Raw genomic sequence first — 21,824 nt, 5'->3', positions numbered from 1 at the left:
CCACTGGTAGTACATGCCCTGGTCACCTCTCGATTAAACTACTGCAATGCGCTCTACATGGGGTTACCCTTGAAAACGGTCCGGAAACTTCAACTGGTACAGAATGCGGCGGCTCGTTTACTTACAAACAGCCATCGCCGTGATCATATTACACCAGTATTATTTAATCTACACTGGCTTCCAGTAGTTTTCCGGGCCCAATTCAAGGTGTTGGTGTTAACCTTTAAATCCCTATATGGTTTCGGCCTGGTTTATCTGAAGGAGCACCTCCAGCGTCACCAACTATGCCGCCTGACAAGATCTGCCACGCAGGGCCTTCTCTCAATCCCACCAACAAAAGTAGTTAGGTTGGTGGGGACTAGAGAGAGGGCTTTTTCGGTGGTGGCCCCCACTCTCTGAAATTCCCTCCCGTTCGATCTTTGACATGCCCCTTCCCTGGATACCTTCCGCCGAGCATTAAAAACTTGGCTGTTTGGTCAGGCCTTTGAGACTATCGGGATGGGCTAATTATACACTCAATCCCCGCTGCTATGTATTACAATTGCTGCTATTCTGTCACTGATGATTATTTGTATTTTATTGTATTTACTGTATTTTGTATTTTATTGAATTTAATATGTACGCCACCTAGAGTGGCTTCGGCCAGATAGGCGGCCTAAAAATTAAATTATTATTATTATTATTATTATTATTATTATTATTATTATCAGTAAGATCAGCTTGATGATGTTACGAAGAATTTTGTGCACTTGGCCAGTTAGCTGTTTGAATAGTTACGCTCAGGCTGCAATCCTAAACACACTTACTAGGAAGTAAGACCCACTGGAGAAAACAAGACTGATTTCCAAGGTTTGTGTAGTTAGGCTGAATCTTATATACAGGATTGGACTCAGTGGGACTTATATCTGAGTAGCATGCACAGGATTGTGCTGTCAAGACTCTTGTCACTCCCAAAAGCTAAAAAGATTTTTGTAATGCATGACAAAGCAAGTCTGTGTATGAAGCCAGAATCTCTGTCTGAAGACTCAAGCTATCAACAAACTCACTCAACAAAGTCATATTCAATTTGCCCAATAGGTTGTTTCAGCCCCAAACTAATTTTGTTCATGGGCATAGCTCCTGGCTCCATCTCCAGAGGGTTTTGGCTGGACCAAAATGGGAAAAGCAAAGGTGCCACTTTGGATAACAGTTCCAGAGGTCTTTAAAATATACAGCAAACTTATCCTGTAATAGCTTTAAAAATATTTTCAGTGATCTCACAAACGATTCCCATTCAGGCAGTGACCAGACCCCAGGCTTACTTTTAGTTTAGGTTGTTGCATCATGTGATCTCAGACCATGCCCTGAGACTGGTCAGAAATACATTTTTAAAGATGTAAGGCATGAGGAAAGAATATAGGGAAAGATCAGTGTGTACATGATGTGTCAATGCTTCCAAAGCAAGTTGTAACTGTATTTCAAACTTCCCTGAGTTTCTAGTGATTGCCTGTTTTCCCTCTATAAGCTAATGATTAGGTTTCTTAAAACAGTTTTTCAAACTACTTTCCAAATGAGTTATATGCATTGATTTGTAAATCACCAAATCTTGTTCTTGAAAAAAATATATTGTTCATTCTTTCACAGTCATCGGAGATTTATACTGTCTTCCACAGATGTTCAAATATAGTTGCCAACAGTTTAGATATTTCCACTGCTGGTGCCTTCAGCACCCTGAGGTGTAAGTCATTAGCACGTGCTGTCTTAAAATCATTAAGGTTAGTTCTGCTTTGTTTCTACCCTTACCTGCAACTCTTTCCCTCCAACTACCATGACTAGCATTTTTGCAAAGCTAGAGACAAACCCCCTCTCTGCTGCCTGGATCTAAGATGCTATTCAGCAAGAGAACCTTGAGCTTAAGTTTATTCTCTGCAAAATAAAATTAGTATTTCATAGGAGAAACTAACACACTCCACGCCCTCCTCATATGGAGGTTTTATTATGGGAAACTGCAGCTGAAGACCTTATGACAAGGTTAATATGACAATAAGCTATATTGATTTCTCACTTCTGTTCAGACTTGTAGGAATCTATTGACTAAAAAAATTCACTTCAAGTGAATGAGCATCTGTCAAAAGAAAAAGAAAGCTTCAGAAAATTCTATGTGGAACTGTTACTGAAAGATTGGTACAACACACACATTTTGCATACCATGGACTGCGAAAAAGACCAATAATTGGGTGTTAGAACAAATTAAACCAAAACTGTCACTATAAGCTAAAATGGTGAAACTGAGGTTATCATACTTTGGACACATAATGAGAAGACCTGATTCAACAGAAAAGACAATAATGCTGGGAAAAACAGAAGGGAGTAGAAAAAGAGGAAGGCCAAACAAGAGATGGATTGATACAGACCTGAACTTACAAGATCTGAATAGGGTGGTTCATGACAGATGCTCTTGGAGCTCACTGATTCATAGGCTCGCCATAAGTCGTAATTGACTTGAGGGCACATAATAACAACAACAAAGCTTGCTTCCAAGAGATAACTTTCTTGCTCTCCCAACAACCAGCTCTTAGAAGCCGTAATTCTTAGATAAAACTCCTGGCTAGGCTTGTCTGCCTGTACCTGTGATGCTCTGACTGACTTCCTTCCCTCGCAGACTGATATGCTTAGGGAAGCTTATCTGCCCTTCCTCCTTCCACCCTTTCCCCTTTCTCTCTTGTTCGACTGTCTGAGAGAGAGGAGACACCTTTGTCTCTGCTCTCTCCCTCTTTGGGGTAACCGCCCACTGGATCAACCCAACTACCGTGAAATGTGAGGTCGGGGGTGGGGGGATGTAAGATTCTGTTATGCCATTCTGTTAATCTTATGGATAAAAAAAATTATTCTACCACCTCCTCTGTGTGTGTGTTTATTTTTAATATTGTTTTAGGCTACTTAGATGTGCAGCAGCCAAGGCCAGCACTTTGTAGGTGTTTTAAAAAAAAGTAACTGAAATGTAACTGTAGTGATTACTTTTGAGAAAAAGTAAAGTAATCAGTTACTTTCAGAGCAATTGTAATGGTAATTACTACTTTTTGGGCCAAGTAATTGTAACTGTAATTTATTACTTTTTAAAAGTAATCTTCCAAGCTCTGGTTTAGAGAACTAAACTGTACAAAAGGATTGTTATCAACATAAAAGAATGCAGGAACTATAATCAGAAGAGCTATTAAATAAGTTTCCACATTAAATTATAGTAGTATACAAAATGTCAGTCAACTGGGAAAATTGTGCTTAGTACCATCTAACAATTTAACTTTGATCTAATAGAACATTTTTTTAATAAACAGGCATGAACATCCTTGTCTCTTGGGATTTCAAACAATTACACTTATTACTTGAGTGATGCCATGTATGTGTTAACTCAAATCTGCCCATAATACGTTCCAATTCTTGTAGATGTAGAGAAAGCTTTCAGTCTTTACTACTACTTTTTTAAAGTGGTTTTGAAATGTAGTCATTGCAACAGCATATGATCACTGGGTGGTGCTCTATGGCAACACCACCCTACTTGTCAAATACTGTATTCTCTTAGTGCGGCCCAGTGAGGGGAGAATAGCGAGTGGGGTACAAGTAACACATTCAAAGGGAGCCTCAATAAAAGGCAAGTGAAAGGACTTGGAGACAGTGAGAAGCAGAAGGCCAGAACAGGCAATAAGGAGATAGGGTAAGCAATGGGAACTATAAACAGCTGTAATACACAGATTCAATGTATAAAGAAGGCAGATAAAATCCAGCCCAGCGCTGCCGCACATGAATTGAGGAAACAGGAGAAGTGGAGTTGGCTGCATGAGATTTGATTGGCTCCCAGAGAGGCAATAAACATATTCATCTTGTCTGAATGACTAGGCATTATGAAGTAAAAGGCATAAACAAGCAATACTGCTGACAATTATGAAGGTAATGAGACTTGTAAAAATGAAAAACATTAACAGGTTTATGATGAGAGAAGCTACTGTGTTATTAAAGCAGTTCCTTTGTCAGTGAGGTACTTGAGGCTTACATGCCCCTGGGTTAAAAATGCCATTCATTTTATTTTGCCAGAGTGAAGACTGAGCAAAAGTTCCCAATTGCAGATACTACCTCACAAGCAACACAGAGAATTTATGTAAAAGATCCTACTATACTGGGTACCCAGGAGCCAATTCAAATATGCCACATTTCCTCCTCTGTTCATAATTCAAGGTGGCCTTTGGAAACAATTCAGCAGAAAAAAGCATTCTGCTTACACTAACTTATTTTCCGCTGGTATTTGCTTCACTGCACAGTGGACTGAAAAATAAAGGGAAAAGAATGAAGCCTCTCTCAGCACATACGACTTAACCTGTTAATCCAAGGGCTCCAATCCAATAAGACTTCAAGTTTACTTTAAAATGGAAGCCCACATACCTGAGCAGATACACTTAAATTGTTTACCCTCTCATCTTATATTCCCCACCTTTCATCTTCAACATACATCTATAAGAGCTATATATAGGTACAAAGAATCACTAAATCTATCCTATATACAAATAGTAGTTCTCCAAGTACAGATCCTTATGCAGCCAACATGACACCATCCATGCACAAGAGGGAGGTATAAGTGCCTTCGGGGAACCCCAAGGTTTGAAGTACAAAAAAAATCTTTAGCAAAGAAATCCTAAAGGGGAAGAACCCACAAAACAACCAAAACATGCACTGAGCATGCACAGCTGGCATAGAATGGTCCCTTGGACCCACCTGAAGGGTGATTTTCACAGGTACGCCTGCCATCAGATTGGGTAGTACTGCCATCTAGCGTCTGAAAGCAAGAATGCACTAGAGTTAAAACCTGGGGCTCGAGCCCCTCCCACTCCAGTCTTCATGATGACGAGTCCGAAGTGGTAATCTGAAAGTAACCAAAGGGCAAAAGCCCCAGCAGCAAAGAAAATATACATAGCAAATATCATAGAACTTGCAACATAAGAACAGGTTTTAACTAAAGAAAATCAGACAGAGCACGAAGCACATAGATTGAACTATATACGAAATACTGAACCAATTTCCCCAGAAATCCCCCACAAGGGAGGGACGTGATGGCAGGCGTACCTGTGAAAATCACCCTTCAGGTGGGTCCAACGGACCATTTTCCACAGGTAGCCTGCCATCAGATTGGGATGTACCAACGTAGCCCCCTAATAGGGAGGGATTCCTAGGAAGTTACAAATCAGAAATAACGTGTTGCAGGACACGTCTCCCGAAAGAGGCGTCAGCTGAAGCATAGCGATCAATCTTATAATGCTTCACAAAGGAGTTAGGGGTAGCCCATACCGCCGCTCTGCATATGTCTATAAGAGGAGCATTAGTTAGGAAAGCCGCCGTAGTGGCAGCAGACCTGGTCGAATGGGCCGTGATGTTAGACGGCACTGGCAAATTAAGTGACTGATATGCAATAGAAATACAGGCTCGAAGCCAACAGGACAAAGTGGATTTGGACACCTTTTTTCCCAAAGATCTCGGATGAAAGGATACAAATAATGCGTCTGTCTGTCTAATATCCTGGGTGCGAGAGAGGTAAACTTTGAGCGCTCTCCTAACATCCAGCGAATGCCAGGCCTTTTCGAGGGGATGGACCAGCTTTGGACAAAAGGATGGAAGTACAATGTCCTGGCTACTGTGGAACACTGAGTTGAGCTTAGGACAGAACGATGGATCCAGCCTCAGGACTACAGAGTCCTTATGGAATACGCAGAGATGACGGGCCGATGACAGGGCCTGTAACTCCGAAATCCGCCTCGCTGAAGTGATAGCCACGAGGAAAAGGACTTTAAAAGACAAGAGTCTTAGAGGCACCGAGGCAAGAGGCTCAAATGGAGGTCGCTGTAATGCCTGCAAACCTTGGAGAGGTTCCAGGATGGAAAGTGGTGACGTACCGCTGGAGAGAGGTGGGGAGCTCCTCTTAAGAAGCGTTTGATGAGCGGGTGAGTGCCTAGGGGTGCTGCCGATGAAGAAACAGACAGAATTGAGGAGATGGTGGAGGCCTGTCTACGCAGGGTGTTCGGTCTGAGTCCCAATGTCATGCCTCTGTGTAGGAACTGTAGAACGTGCTGTACAGTGGCTTGGGGTGCTGAAAAACCTTTAGAAGTGCACCAGCTGGAAAAAGTACGCCAAGTACTCCGATAGATTCGAGTAGTTGACGGACGCCGAGATGCTAAAATAGTGTTTATGACCCCTTGAGACAGACCAGCAGAGATCAACTGTGTCCGCTCAAAAGCCAGGCTGTCAGTCTCAGCCAGTTCGGGTCCGGATGCCAAACTGGTCCTTGGGAGAGAAGATCCGGCCTGATTGGAAGAGTCCAGGGAGCCGCCATTGACATCGAGAGGAGGTCCGAAAACCAGGGTCTGCGAGGCCAGTAGGGTGCTATGAGTAAAATCCGTGTCCGTTCGAGTCGGAGTTTTGTCAATGTCCTGCCTAGGAGTGATATAGGCGGGAAGGCATACAGGAGCCCGTGTGGCCATGGTGTCGTCAGCGCATCCACTGCTTCCGCCGTTGTCTCTAGGTACCTTGAGAAGTAACGAGGCAGTTGGCAGTTTTGGCTGGAGGCGAAGAGATCCAGTGAGAGGGGGCCGAACCGCCGCTGAAGGAGGGTGAACACAGGTGGATGAAGTTTCCATTCTCCCGGATGGATCGTTTGCCTGCTGAGCCAGTCGGCCGTAACGTTTAGCGTGCCGCTGAGGTGTTCTGCTCGTAATGACAGGAGGTGGGACTCGGCCCAGTCGAAGAGTCGTGTCGCTTCCTCCTGTGGAGCCCTGGACCTTGTGCCTCCTTGTCTGTTGATGTGAGATTTCACGCAAACATTGTCCGTGCGAATTAGGACGTGTTGTAGAGCGAATAGTGGCTGGAAGTGTCTTAGAGCGAGATGAGCAGCCCTGAGCTCCAGCCAGTTGATGTTGTAACTTAGTTCCTGGGTTGACCACACGACTTGGACAAAGGTGGAGTTGCAATGGGCTCCCCAGCCAGACAGACTGGCATCCGTGGTGATTAGGACTCTGGTTGGGTCCCGGAACGGTGTCCCCTTGGTAAGGGAAGTTGTGGATACCCACCAGCGGAATGATTGCATCAGAGATTGGCCCAGAGGAATTACGCGATGGTTGGACTTGGAGATGTCTGCTTGAAAGGGTAGGAGAGCCCATTGTAAAGGTCTGGAATGATGTCAGGCCCACGGAACGATGTGGATGGTGGAGATCATTGCCCCGAGAAACTGGGCCAGAAACATGACATCTGCTGTGGGGCGATGTAGAAGTAAGTTTGCCATGGCTGTGATGGAAGCAATACGGTCTGGGGACAGAAAGGACATGGCTAGGGATGTGTCCAGTATTGCCCCTAAGTGCTGGAGGCGCTGAGTTGGTTGTAGATGACTCTTTTCCGCATTGATCAGCCAGCCGTGAGAGTGTAGTGCCTCTAGGGTGAACTGCATCTGCCTGTTGGCCAAGTCCCAGGAGCCTGCTCGGAGGAGGAAGTCGTCGAGATAAGCATAAATATGGACCCCCTGGAGGCGGAGATACGCCAGCATGGTGGCCATCACTTTGGTGAAGACTCGGGGGGCTGAGGAGAGGCCGAATGGAAGGGCCCGGTATTGAAAATGGAGGTGGCCTAGTGCAAATCTCAGGAACCGTCTGTGACCCGGGCAAACTGGGATGTGTAAGTAAGCGTCCTTCAGGTCGATGGATGCGATAAAGTCCCCTTGTTGTAGAGCCTCTACAATAGACGCCAGAGATTCCATCTTGAAGTGGCGGTATTTGACAAAGCGGTTGAGGCCCTTGAGGTCTAAGACCGCCCTCCATGAGGAGTCTCGCTTGGGAACCGTAAAGAGGACGGAGTACACGCCTTGTAGCCGTTCGGATGGGGGAACAGGCTCTATAGCGGCTATCTCTAGTAGATGTCGTAGTGCGTCCTGCATGATCTTTTTGCGTGCCCTGGAGACGGAGGAGATGCAAAATTTGTCCGGTGGTGTCCGCGAAAATTCTATATTGTAGCCCTGGGTGAAGAGAAGTCTGACCCAGGAGATGTTTGTCAAGTTTAGCCAGATGCTGGAGAAGAAGGAGAGTCTGCCTCCAATGGGGATGGAGTCAGAACTGCCTGCGTTGACGGTTTCCTCTGCCATATGCCTGCCTGCTCTGGTATTGGCCCCTGTATTGTGATCGTTGTCTGGACCAGGGTGCCTTGAAGGGACGGAAATTTGTAGGCCTGGTGTCCCGTCCTCGTCCACCGGGTCGTCCTCTCCGAAAGGGTTGGAAGGAACGGTAAGGGGTAAACCGTCGTCCGGGTTTGCGGTCGTCTCTTTTGGCCGTAGCTAGTGCAGGTTTACGATTGTCCTTGGGGTCGACAAGGACTGCTTTGAGAGCGTCCTCGCCAAAGAGCATATTTCCCGAGCATGGAGCTAAGGATAAGTTGGTTCTGGCAGTCGAGTCGGCGTCCCAATGTTGGAGCCATGGAGTACGACGAGCTACAATTTCGGCTGCAAGGGCGCGTGCACCGTGATGGGAAGCGTCTAACGTGGCGTCGGCCACAAAGGCAGCAGCCTTGTGTATCTTGAGGATACCTTTCCTTAGTTTGGCGGGATCCGGGTTGGGTTCGTCAAGGATATCCTCTAACCACATCATGGAAGCCCGTGAGAAGATAGAGGCAGTAGAAGAGGCCCGGATGGAATGAGCGGAGGCCTCATGGATCTTATGGAAGACAAAGTCAAGCCTCCTCTCATAGGGGTCCTTGAACAGTGATTCGCCTTCCTTTGGAAGGAGAGAACAGGATACAAGATTGGAAATAGGTTGGTCCACCCCCGGGACGTTCAGAAAGGACATGGATTCCGGGTCCAGGGTATAGAGCTTGTTGGCTAAGGAGGAGGAACGACGAGGACGAAGGGGACGGGCCCATTCTTCTCTGGTCAGTTTTTTAATGGGGTCTGGCACGGGAATGAAGTGCTGCACTGATCTGGGGGACTTGAGAACTCTGGCACCCTTGACAGGAGGGACAACCGGTTGAATAAGTTCTGGTTGAATGCCAAGAGTGTCCAAGACTCTACGTGACAGACAAGAGAAATCCGCCGGGTCAAACAGGCGATAGGAGATCTCTTCCTCCTGGTCAGATTCCCCACTCCATTCATCCAGGTCAGTCTGAAAAACGTTCATGTAGTCATCAGACTGAGATTGTTCTACGTCCAATCTACCCCTGACCACCTCATATGGGTTAGGAGAGGGTAGTGGAGCATCAGTATTGTCACCGGGTTGTCTCGCAGAGCTGGGCTGTCGTGAGGTTCCGGGCTGAGAAGATAAATGTAGAGTAGGCTGGGGATGGGATAGGCACCCCAGCAGCTCTCGTAGTTGTTGCAGGAAGTCAGGGGTCAACTGTATCCCTGGGGGAGTGGAAGAAGGTAGTGCCTGTTCCTGAAGAGGAATTTGAGGCTGCCCATGCGGAGTTTGAGGAGCTTGACAGGGGAATCCTTCAAACTCTTCCTCTGAAGACTCAGAAGGAGACTGGAAAAGTGCAGGAACGGCTGCATGGCGAGGTTTCTCTGGGAGTGATGATACGTAGCGTGCTCTCTTGGGTGCTCCGTGACCAGACAGGTGTTTAGTCTTTGCTTTTGCCTTGGTGTGTTTATGTTTAGCTGGCTGGCGTGGGGATGGACGGCCTGCTTCAGGGGATATTGTCACCTCAGGGTTCAAATCCGCCATGACAATCTCTGAATGACGCCCACAATGGGGAAGGAGCGGTAACAGAGGCAAGGTAAAAATAGTATAGGACAGACTAGAAACAGTATGACAGGAGTGAGTACGCCCAGTACGAGAAAGGTAACAACTCGGGTAAGGTTGGCGCCAAGCTAAGTACACGCACACAATGGGGAAGGTGCGAGACCGCTAGTTACACTGCCAACTTGGCCTTGAGCTAAGTACACGCACACAATGGGGAATGTGCGAGACCGCTAGTGACACTGCCAGAGAGGTAAGCTTTATTTAAAAATCGCAGTGTGGCCAAGGTTAGATACACGCACTCAATGGGGAAGGTGCGGTACCACCAAGGTGCACAGACTAGTCAATTGGATGTGCACCTACAAATATACACACACACAATGGGGAAGGTGTGGTATAACAGGGCTACTGGATGTGCACCTACAAATATACACACACGCAATGGGGAAGGTGTGGTATAACAGGGCTACTGGATGTGCACCTACAAATATACACACACACTGGGGAAGGTGTGGTATAACAGGGCTACTGGAGGTGTACCTACGAATACACGCACACACAATGGAGCAAGTGTGGTATAACAGGGCTACTGGAGGTGCACCTACAAATATACACACACACGAAGAGGAAGGTGTGGTATAACAGGGCTACCTGATGTATCTGAAGGGAATACTGATTAAGTGAATATAAATTTGATAACCGGAGACTACACAAGTCCCACAACAGGGCTACTTGCTGTGTCTGAGGGGAATACTGAATAGGTGAGTACATGTTTGTTAACAGGAGAGCACACTGCTAAAAAACAGGCGAGAGGGGCGATATCAGTAAGCGTAATTGAGCCCAAGCCGGGTTGAATGAACAGTAGGGCTGAGGGGCTTCTGTAAAAAAATAGAAGAAATTGCAATGGCGGCCGCCGAGGGAGCCGCAGCCGCAAGCTTCCCTAAGGACAGAAATAAATAACAATGGCGGCCGCGATATCGGGGTTGGCGGGAAAAACGGGAGCGCTACAAGAGGCTTCAGAACGGGCGGGGTGTCTACGAGGGAGCCGCAGCCGCAAGCTTCCCTATGTAGAGGCTAAAATATAGACTGAAATAAGGAGGGGGGAGACCGCAGCCGCGGAGCCCCCGCTAAACGAAGAAACAGCAACCGCTAAATGGGAAAGAGCAGCAGCCGCTGCTGGAGGAAGTTCTGAAAGCTGAGTAACAAACGGCAAAGAAAAAAGGGGGGGAGGATCGCAGCCGCGGAGTCCCCGCTAAATGTAAAAGCAGCAGCCGCTGCTGGTGAAGCCTCAGGGAAGAGCCCCGAAGAAATCAAGAGGTAAAAAGATAAGAAGAGTAACAGAATGGAAATAAGACTTAGCTACGCTCTGTCTAAATTCAGATCTGCCTCGGACGGAGGCAAGAATGAAGACTGGAGTGGGAGGGGCTCGAGCCCCAGGTTTTAACTCTAGTGCATTCTTGCCTTCGGACGCTAGATGGCAGTACTACCCAATCTGATGGCAGGCGTACCTGTGAAAATCACCCTTCGGGTGGGTCCAAGGGACCATTCTATGCCAGCTGTGCATGCTCAGTGCATGTTTTGGTTGTTTTGTGGGTTCTTCCCCTTTAGGATTTCTTTGCTAAAGATTTTTTTTGTACTTCAAACCTTGGGGTTCCCCGAAGGCACTTATACCTCCCTCTTGTGCATGGATGGTGTCATGTTGGCTGCATAAGGATCTGTACTTGGAGAACTACTATTTGTACTACCCAATCTGATGGCAGGCTACCTGTGGAAAATGCTAATGGTCTATTCGGGGTGTGGCAGAAACAGTATACTGGGGCAGAGGAAATGGAATATCCTGGAAAAGGGCATGACTGTCTGAAACCCTGAACAAGAGCATGCCATCCTGCAAAGTTTTGTAGCAAGTCTCACTTGTGAAGGTTACAATCCAAGAGGCTGAAACACACTTGATGGGAGATATCTGCAGCTGGATCTTCCATGTTTTGCTCCTTGTAAATTAATTCTTATCCCCTCCCAAAAAAAGTTTGACGCAAGCCACTTTGAACAGCTGGAAGAACATTCTGCGTATTTTAATAAATTTTAAAAAACAGCTGTGGGGGCACTGATTTAATCTAGAGGTCATGCTGCAATCCATGTATGGAGCCTGCCACGGAAGGGGAGCGCTACTCCATCATAATGAGGGGCCCCTGTGGGCCGGGCCCTCAGCCAGGGCCCCGCCTGGCCGCCCTTTGGAGCCAGCCCTGGGGGTCATAGGAACATCTGGGAGTGTTTAGTTCCGAAAAATAGTACAGGTAAAAGGTTACCCTCTTCTCTCTCAACATCACTTCCCAGACCAAATGAGAGTCCCTCCCCTGCCCACTTGCTTGAAAGTTGTTTGTATATAAATAAATACACAACTTTTGAAGGGCAGTTCAAAAGCAGTTTACACTAAAAAAAATAAAAATTCCCATCACAGTTTTGACATTACAATTTTGACATTGGAAACAGGAGCATTACAACATATAAAAAATGTTATACAGCAGTTTTGCAGAACAAAGCTATGTAAGTGACACACAATTAGGATCATTTATAGCTGGAGAAGGGCAGATTATAAATTTCAGACATAAAAATAGTAAAATGATAGCACAGATCTAAACAGATCCAGCATCAAACAAGCTTAGGCCACATTCACACTATATATTTAGGCCATATTCACATCATACATCATCCCCCACATCTCCATGTAAGGCTAGGAAAGGCCCTGCTTAAAACCATGCAAAGTTCGATGGACCAATGGTCTGACTCAGTATAAGACAGCTTCCTATATTCCTACAATATTGGGAAAATCTAAAGGGACACTATAAAAAAATCTTACTGAGGTCAGCCCAATCCTACACAGCAGCTTATACTTAAATGAATTCATGATATAAACACCTAGACTAGAGAGGCATCACAAGCAAAATTGCCCTTGATTAGTAAACAGGATCTTTCAAAGGTAATCTGTTCAACTATGTACAAAGCACATGTACGATATGGCCTAGAACACAGAAGTTCTAGATGCAAGTGTTTTAATGATACCAACTCACCAATAGAGATGACAGGGTTTGTCCATCTTGTGTCATAGTTGGGACTACTGGCCATGTTAGATTGGAGCTAGCAGCTGTCAAGGAACTTACGGCACCATTTTTCAGTTGTTCTGTGGAATGTGACTTTGGCCCTTGCCATCCTAGAATGTTTTCTAAAACAAAAACAAAGCCAAAGTTATTGGCAATGGAGTTCTTCAGCGTGTATTCACTTTGGGGAAACAGCAATGCATGAAGCCTCAACAAGCCATTCACATCTCTCTAAGCCATTCACATCTCAGCCTACTTGTATCCACAAGTTAGGCTTGTCAGCCTTACTCCATCTCATTTCTCATATCACAGCACCAGTCATGGATTTTTCATTTGTAGCAACAAACAATATGTTGTACTAAAATGCCTTATAACTCAGGCTGACATTACACAGTCTGACATCATCTTAGGCTCTCTATATATTACACACATCATAAATGTTGGAATGAAATATCTCATTCTGATATAGTGCTCACAGGAAAGAATAGATCCATCCACAAATTGTATGGAAAATCCAGGTAAGTAGGAAAATAAATATGAAAACTATTATAATTTGAGCAAAATTAGTCTAGTCTTTTTTCATCTATCCTTCAAGTAAGGTCTTACATTTGGACTTTATGTTTATACCTGCCATATATGTGTTGGAGGAAACCTATGATTTGTGTATCTAATAAAATCAGACCAAACAGGGGAAAATGCATCTTTAGTTTCTTGACCACTTGCTAACCATCTTTTGTCCATTATTTTTTTCTAAAAGAGCTATCTGCCAAGCTTGGGAATACTATTCATTTAAATTAATTCCTTTAACATTTTTCATGCCCTTGCAGTAACTGCTCTGTCAGCTGACAGAAAATGACAGATTAAATCGTTATTTTGTATGCTGCTTTTTTTTGTATTGTATATACATTTAGTGCCAATTGCGGATCCATTACTACTTTTTGTTGTATTATTTTTTGGATCTCAGAAGACTTCTGTCCAGAAAATTCGTACCCATGTACAAGACCACCACATATTCACATACCCTCTCCAATTTTGTTCAGTTTTGAAATGAGTATGGACAACTTCACTTCAATATTTTATGCAATACTTAAGTGTCAAACATTAACAATTTAGCCACTGATATTTTTTCCAGTAACCACATGCATTACATATAGATACCCAAAGGCAATATTATATATAGATACTCAAAGACAGAAACATATCATTCTTTTATTCAAGTGTTATTTAGCTATATAGCAGTGAATTCTGCAAAATATCCACTTACGCCAAAAATTATCTTAATATTAATATTCAAATTATTCAAGGCTAGAAAGCATAAAATTGTAGGTACTTGGCACCTGAGAATTTTCCAGACATGGGGCAATCACAGCAGCAGCCACAGCAGAAAATCTGCTTCAAGTAAAAGAGAGTAGACATAGATAGGCAAGTTGACTTTAACTTTTAAAAAATCCTTGAAACAGTTTCCACACCACTTTTGAAGGGAGGATAGACTTGTGTGACATCATAGAATGTTACAAACACTTTTTGTTCACATCAGATGTTTGTGATGAAACACAGAGAATTCCAGAAGATGAACTGTTGTGACCTACTGATCTTTTCAGGTAAGCTGTTTCACAATGCACTTTTTGGCAAACAGCTACTCCAGGGACATTTTATTGAAACTTCAGCAACATTCCCTTTAAAGTGAAAGCATCATGTACCGGACTGTACCATACCATACCATCATGGATTGTAGCAATTTGTCTCCTCATGGGAACAACACAGAAGACCCTCATATTTCATTTTAAAAAGGTTTCAGTTCTCTTAGTTGCAAACATACACTTCAGAAGTAGGGCAGCATGTTTTCATATAAAGCCTCTTTTACTGCCTTCATGCATTGCAGTGGCCAAGGAACTTAAAAGTAGCCATCATCTCCTGGTCATCACTGCTTTATTATAAATGACCCACACAGTCAATAGACTGGGATCAAAGGCTTAAATCCCAGATTACTACATGGATGACAAATCATGCTTCCTCCAAGGTACAAAGAAGCCCCTGGGCCAGCACGGTCAAGCCATGTGCCCCCCCCCCAAAAAAACAACCAGTAGCTAGCAAGCAAAAACCTATTACTAGGTCATATCAAGTCTAAACTGGCACACTGTTGTCTAAAATAATGAAGCAGTCAGTCATAAGAATATGTTCATAATTAACTTAACCCTGGGGAAATTCATTCAGGTAGATTTGACACTTGATGTTTACGGCTATTTATAGATTCAAAAGATCTGATGTGATTTAGTACCTGGTCATGATGATAGCATATTAGAATGCGCACAGAGACAGAGAGATGCTCCAGTACAATGTTTGTGGGAATTCATAGATTTTGAGAATGTTCTGGAACTGTATCTCAGATATATGATTGTCTAGAAACCAACTGCTAAAATTTCAGAACTTTGAAATGCCTCTATCTGACTTGCATAAGGTTAATATACTGAAAAGTCATTCCTTTTTAAACGTGACTATAACTCAGATTATTATATTATCATGGTGCACAAATAAAGCAAGATAAATGAACTACATTTAGCCAATGAGCCATGAAAATTTGACAGTGTGGCAACCTCATTTTCAATATCTCTACTTGAATACCTGCCAACAAAACCAAAGCAAGGATCTTGGAATGCTAGCATAATGTTATGCTTTCACACAGTACTGGTAAGGAAACTAGCATGACTTCCTTAAATATTGATTTGCCTGCACTGCAAGTCTGATGACCAAAAAGGTGGAGAACTATCCTTCAATTTTAAAAAAACGATTCTAGTTTTAAACTTGACATAAAGAGCTCAGTATTGGCTTATTGCATAAATGCACAAGCATGCAGGCTTCCACAAAGGAGATCCCAGCTGTTTGTTCCTCCCTGGTTGTTTTGCTGCTGCGTTGCTGTGAGCTAATCCATAATTTTGCTTCACATATTGTCCAATCCCAGGCTTCTGATTTAGCTCTCTCCAGACTAATCACAAGTTGTTACCAAGGTTTGTCCAATGATTTATGGCTTTGTCCGGGAGAACTAGAACACAAGTCTGGGTTTGGTCCACACTAAGTCAAACCATGGCTTAGCTAAGCATGGCTAGTGGGGAGCGAAGCAGTTGGGATCTTCTCTCTGGGAGCTCACACACTTCTGTAAACCATGGTTTGACTTAGCGTGACATGAGAACCAAGCCACTATGAAGAGACTTCACAGATGCTTCATTTTTCACACTTGCGTTAAATGCCTTGTGTGTCATGGTAAGGTTTGAGTCAAGGAAAGGGAAATCTACAATACTACTGAAAATCCCTAGTAGGAGTCAAAAAGATTAGCATTGCTCACCTGAAGACAATGTCTTGTTACAGTGTTGGTTCACTTGGTTTATGCTCTGTTGTAGCATATGCAGGCATTCTCCAAGGCAGCTGAGGGTGGCAGCAGAGGTAGCTTTTAAAAGAAGCAGGTCTTGATCCAAGGCAGAAAGAGGACCAGAACCTGGGAGAGATTCAATGGCTTGCACAAGGCTCTTCTGTTGTCCCTCCACCTGGTTCATGATCTGCAAGATAATGAATAAATAAAACATAAGAAAACTAATTTGTCAAAGGATAACTATTTCACTGCTTTCTGAAATAAGCCCCTCCTGCAATCCATAATTTTAAATAATTCCGACGTTTGTTTTGATAACTTAATCTACCAAAGAGATATTGCATTACAATATATTTAGCAACCTTTCCCCATAGGTGCTGTGGGTGAAGCTGGTATTCCAACCTGAAATGTAGAATTGTGTCCTGAATGTGCATACCAAATTTTATTCAGGTATCTCATAAGGACACATATCACATTATATTCAGCTAATTAAAACTATATTTTCAGTAAGCAGGAGAGTGCTAGTCTACTAATACAGAAATTAGCATAAGGTCAATGCCATTAATACAGTCTTATAAGTCTAGTTAACAGAAAATGTTGAAATGCCAGTGGACTGTACATCCTCTATATGTCATTAGACCATTACTCTTTCAGAACGCCTCACCAACACCGCTCAACAGTCATCTCCCAGTTTGTTTCTGCTCCATCCTCCTTGATGTTTGACATTTTATTTTCCCAAAACTACTTGAGAATGGCTGATTCAAACACAGTCAAACTCATGTTCATCCAGTTATAACCATAAAGGGATGGCTTCTTTAGAAATTGCTACACAACTCCCTCATGCAGTGAAGTGCTAATCATACCCCTTTGTCTCTGTTAAAGCTTCCAAATGTAAACTAAAGTTTTCCACACTTAAAAGAAATTAAGAATTCTGGCCTATGGGTTTCTAAGTCAGTTACTGATTACTCGAATATTTTTCATCATCACTGATTTTGGCTGGAACATTGGCGGAACAGCAAAAGGAACCAGGATCTATGTAAATGAGACCCACTATGCCCAATTCTTAGTAAGGTATGTACTAACTCTGAATCCGCAGTGCATCACATTATACAAAGCTGTGTCCTAGGTTTGTCTCAAAAGCTCTATTTAAGCTCTTCCAAAGATATTTTAAGTTAATGATCAATAACCTCACAAGTGTTCTGTCTCTTGTACCAATCCTCCAACTTTGCTTATATTGTTTCTATGTATTTAATAAGCTTTCTTGATAAGCCACAATTCCATTAGCAAAAGCTTTTATTTGAAGTTTTTTCCCCTTCAGAAAAAGTGATTGTCATATTCATGCTAACTGCTCAATGCTAGACAACATTAGCCCGTCCAGTTCTGTTTTATATGCATTTCCCAAAAACAAATCTGAGATCTCAGTGAGACAGTTTGGCTCAAACACAGTACTGTTAAAATGTATTCATTTTCCTGCTAGGTTTGCCTAATACTGCATCTTACACTCTTAGGACTATGAACCTCTAACAAAGAAGAGCAAGGGTCCATCTTGTTTTAAGGCAATGTAAAATTTAAAGAATTTGTAGCTTGCTCTCTTGCTCACTTCTCTAAATAAGTGAACACTACATGTCTTCAGAAAGGACTTATTCAGAGTTTTTTACAGTCATGCCTCCACTCAGGTATTTAATCATGTTGGTGTTAAATCACTAATCCTTTTGCAGTAAGCAGCCAAGTATGCTGAATGTATTCCTGATCTCTATGTATGGATGTGAAAGTTGGACAGTGAAAAAAGCGGGTAAGAGAAAAATCAACTCATTTGAAATGTGGTGTTGGAGAAGAGCTTTGCGCATACCATGGACTGCGAAAAAGATAAATAATTGGGTGTTAGAACAAATCAAACCAGAACTGTCACTAGAAGCTAAAATGATGAAACTGAGGCTACCATACTTTGGACACATAATGAGAAGACATGATTCATTAGAAAAGACCATAATGCTGGGGAAAACAGAAGAGAGTAGAAAAAGAAGAAGGCCAAACAAGAGATGGATTGATTCCATAAAGGAAGCCACAGACCTGAACTTACAAGATCTGAACAGGGAGGTTCATGACAGATGCTCTTGCAGGTCACTGATTCATAGGGTCGCCATAAGTCGTAATAGACTTGAAGGCACATAACAACAACAGCAAGCATATATAAAAATGGTTATCGTTTACAACAGCAGGTGCCAAATGCTCTTAATAACAATAAGCCTGGGATTGCCAACAGATGTTGTTGGCTTCCCACTCCCATTATCCCCAGCCAGCATTGCCAACAGTCAGGAATTATGGGAGTTGTAGTACATAACATTTAGGGGGCACAAGATTGGCTATCCCTGCTATAAGGTATCAAAAAGGCGGAGGGGAGGAGCAAAGATGGTGACACGAGAGGCTGCTTCGTCTTGAGCTCCACAGTTTGATTTAGCTTTTTTACAGCTAAACTGGTGCTTTAAATTGTTACAATTCTCTGCTTTGTATAACAGCAGAGCTTAACCAGCAAGCACGTTTGTTTTATTTTTGGCTCTCGTAACTTTGTTAGTGTTTTGGGATTTTATTTAACACAGCTGCTGGTAGCTGGCCGGAAGTCTATAGTTGTGTGGGAGTCACTCCCGGCTTTAATATTTTTATAGTTTTTATAGTTTTCTCAGCACTTCTTAAGCACTTCTTAGTATTTTGTTTATATTTTGTGTGCTAACAGATGCTGTTTTGGGTATGCATCTTTGTTAGCCCAAAGTCATTGTTGCTTTGGTTTGTTTGAGCGTTTTTTGGGGGTTGTTTTTTTACTCCCCCAACCGGTGTGGACATAACAAGTAATCGGAAAGCAGTATCTGGAAACAAGTAATCGGAAAGCAGTTAAAGGAACAGAAGTATGAGGAAAGTCAAAAGACCCAGGAGCTCAGAAAGGGACGAAAATGCTGTGCTACCAAATCTCAAGAAGAGCAGACTGGACAAATATTTCTCACCAACTGAAGTTACGTCAGGTTCCAGTGAATTTACAATCCCAGTTCAGAATCACTTCGATCCCCTGTGCTCAGAAGGTACTGAATATACATCCCTCGGAGCTGAAGAGAAGGGGAAAATAAGTAACATGCCCCCCTCCCCACTTGATGAACAGAGGCTAAAGGACGGGAAAGACAAACTGCCTGGGGAATTGTGCTTGTTGATCAGCCAGACAGTCCAAACTATTTATAATCAGATTATATAGTTAAGAAACTGGAAAGCTTGGATGATAGGCAGCTGTGTAACCCCGTATCTCCCAACGTTCCATCACAGGAAGAGCTGGAAGAGATTAATCATGCATCCCGTTAGCCTAAAGAAAGCCAAGGAAATTAAGTAAGATCCTCCACTCCATCAAGCAGTCTGGTACTGAGACCATGCAATGCAGTGCTTCATCTATCTCCCTATCGGGGGCCACTTCCTAACTGGGGCTCCATTTTCTGGGCAAAACGACATCTACAATTATTACTAGGCCTTTCCTCTGAAAATATAGACTTAATATCAATTAAGAGACTTTCTACCAATGGACAATTTCTGAGAATTCTTCTAACTTTTAGTTCTCAATGAGTCCCAGCTCTATTTATGAAAAAGAAAGGCCAATTAGCCCAAAAAGGGGTGGTCCCTCACCGATACTTCGAGGACACAGCGATTAGACCCTTATTTCTCTTCTAAAAAGGGGGCTATGGGGAGGATGATTTTTCCACCCAAACCTACCACTCGTTCAGATGGAACACAAGATCTCATTCAGTGGGATGAACCACTTACAGCAGCCACCAGATGTGTACAGGACACTCAGAAATATCTTAAGCTGGCTACCCAACCAGATTCATATTCTAGCAAGGCAGCCCCCAGAAGTTCTGATTTGGATTCGCTGGATTGGCCAGAGCCAGCAGAAGATGAACTTTTATCCTTCTCCAAACTCCATGGAAAGGAACAAAGTAAAATTATAAATAAGCTAGCTAAACTAGAACAAAAATTAAGCCAAATTCAGTAGTATAGTACACATAATACAGGGGGAACAGCTGCTCCCCAAGCTACACCTGATAAAGTCATTTCACCTGAATGTATAGTTTAAAAAGCAGCTAACCCTGGGATATTTAGACTCATAGATGCAGATCTGCAAACTCAACCCCCTCTGGAATTTGGTTCAGTCAGTTATAAGGAAGACAGCAGGACCTCTAACCACTGGCTGAGCTATCGAGCTTTAACTTCATCTGAGCTAGGTAACCCTCCATTTGAAACTGGAAATGGTACAGATACCCTGGAAAGGAAAGTTCCAACTACAAAGAATGGATGTGGCTTTTTTAGACAAGACTGGTTCTCTGAGCAAGGTGGAGGCCAAACAGTAAATAACCCTGGATTAAAACTGCTGTCATGGAACATAGCGGGTTGGCATGCAAAACAGTATGACAAACAATTTTTGGACTTTATAAACTGTTTTGATGTTATTCTTTTACAAAAAAACCTGCATAATTAAAAAAAATTGGTATCAAAAAGGCATTAACATTTCCATTATTCTATGAAAAGATACTTCAAAGAGCTATGCCACAAACCAGTTGCTTAACAAAACTTTATCTGTGCATAAAATCAATTCTGGAGTGTATGACCACTGGGTGAAATAAAATCCATATAGTAGCCATGTACAATAGGAAATTATTAGCAAAGAACCAATTAATGCATCCAGCCAAACTAGATTTATGTCTTGGAGGAGACAAACCTGGCTTAGGAAAACCATCAGCAATTATGGTAAAAGCTATTACAGGATTTCTCCATTTTCCACACAACGTAAAACATGTGCGCTTGAACATCAAGACTGAAGTATTTTCTTCATTGGTCTCAGTGGCTCAAGATTACAGTGGAACAGGAGCTTAAATTCTACAACCCAGTTACATTTTTATCCGTTTGGCTTCAATGAAGCAAAAACGAATACTTGAGCTGAACTGCGTTGTGGTTCAGGCTACACAATTCCTCTCTCTGTATATTCCCACAGTATTGTTGTTATGACTTGTATCCCTCAGTGTTGAACAGAACAAAAACCATCATGGTGGTCTCAGAAAACAGGGCACACAGAATGGTACCATCTTAGTAACCCAACTATGCCAAGTGAAAACATTAAAGCTTTCAGGGAACTCTTTCAGTGTGAAGCTACATCATCGGCACCTTTCTCATTAAGAAGACTGTGTTGTTAAAGCTCTCACTTTCTCTATGCCTCCTGTATTGATCAAAGCTGTTAAAACCCCTAGTGCAAAGCCATCAGCAAAGAGAGACAAGCTTTCAACCACTAAAAGAGTAGAGTTCGATTACAGCAGGTACATTTATCCAAGTGCTTTTTTCCCACAAAGCTTGACCACCCAGAATATCTTAATCATAAATGTGCAGGTTTATAAATATTCCCTGGACAGCCTCCTCCCTAATACAGTACTTTCATCTTCCCATTGCTGCAAGCCGGAGATACCACCCCCACACTCTATGCTCACTGCCTGCTTACACGACTGAATTCCTGGCAAGCACTTTTACCAGGAAATACAACACACAAGAGCAAAGCCCTGGTAGAGTTACACCCTTAGAATTACATGGATATTGTGGCTTCTATTTGTAGCAAACAAGCAACTT

The 21,824-nt window shown here is 43.1% G+C and overlaps 1 protein-coding gene across 2 annotated transcripts in view; it reads right to left on the bottom strand.

Annotated features, from left to right (window-relative positions):
- OSBPL10 (oxysterol binding protein like 10) overlaps positions 1-21,824 on the bottom strand; it is a 112,648-nt gene that overhangs the window by 52,104 nt on the left and 38,720 nt on the right. For both annotated transcript variants that reach the window (XM_061586040.1, XM_061586039.1), the window contains exons 5-6: positions 16,161-16,371; positions 12,794-12,945 (exon numbers count right to left, since the gene is read on the bottom strand). In XM_061586040.1, coding sequence (XP_061442024.1) covers positions 12,794-12,945; positions 16,161-16,371 — 363 coding nt within the window. The remainder of the gene's footprint in view (positions 1-12,793; positions 12,946-16,160; positions 16,372-21,824) is intronic.

Source organism: Rhineura floridana, chromosome 10, assembly GCF_030035675.1.
Source record: "Rhineura floridana isolate rRhiFlo1 chromosome 10, rRhiFlo1.hap2, whole genome shotgun sequence".
Classification (NCBI taxonomy): Eukaryota; Metazoa; Chordata; class Lepidosauria; order Squamata; family Rhineuridae; genus Rhineura; species Rhineura floridana.
Note: the sequence above shows the minus strand (reverse complement) of the source record. Positions and strands in the feature narration are given on the sequence as shown.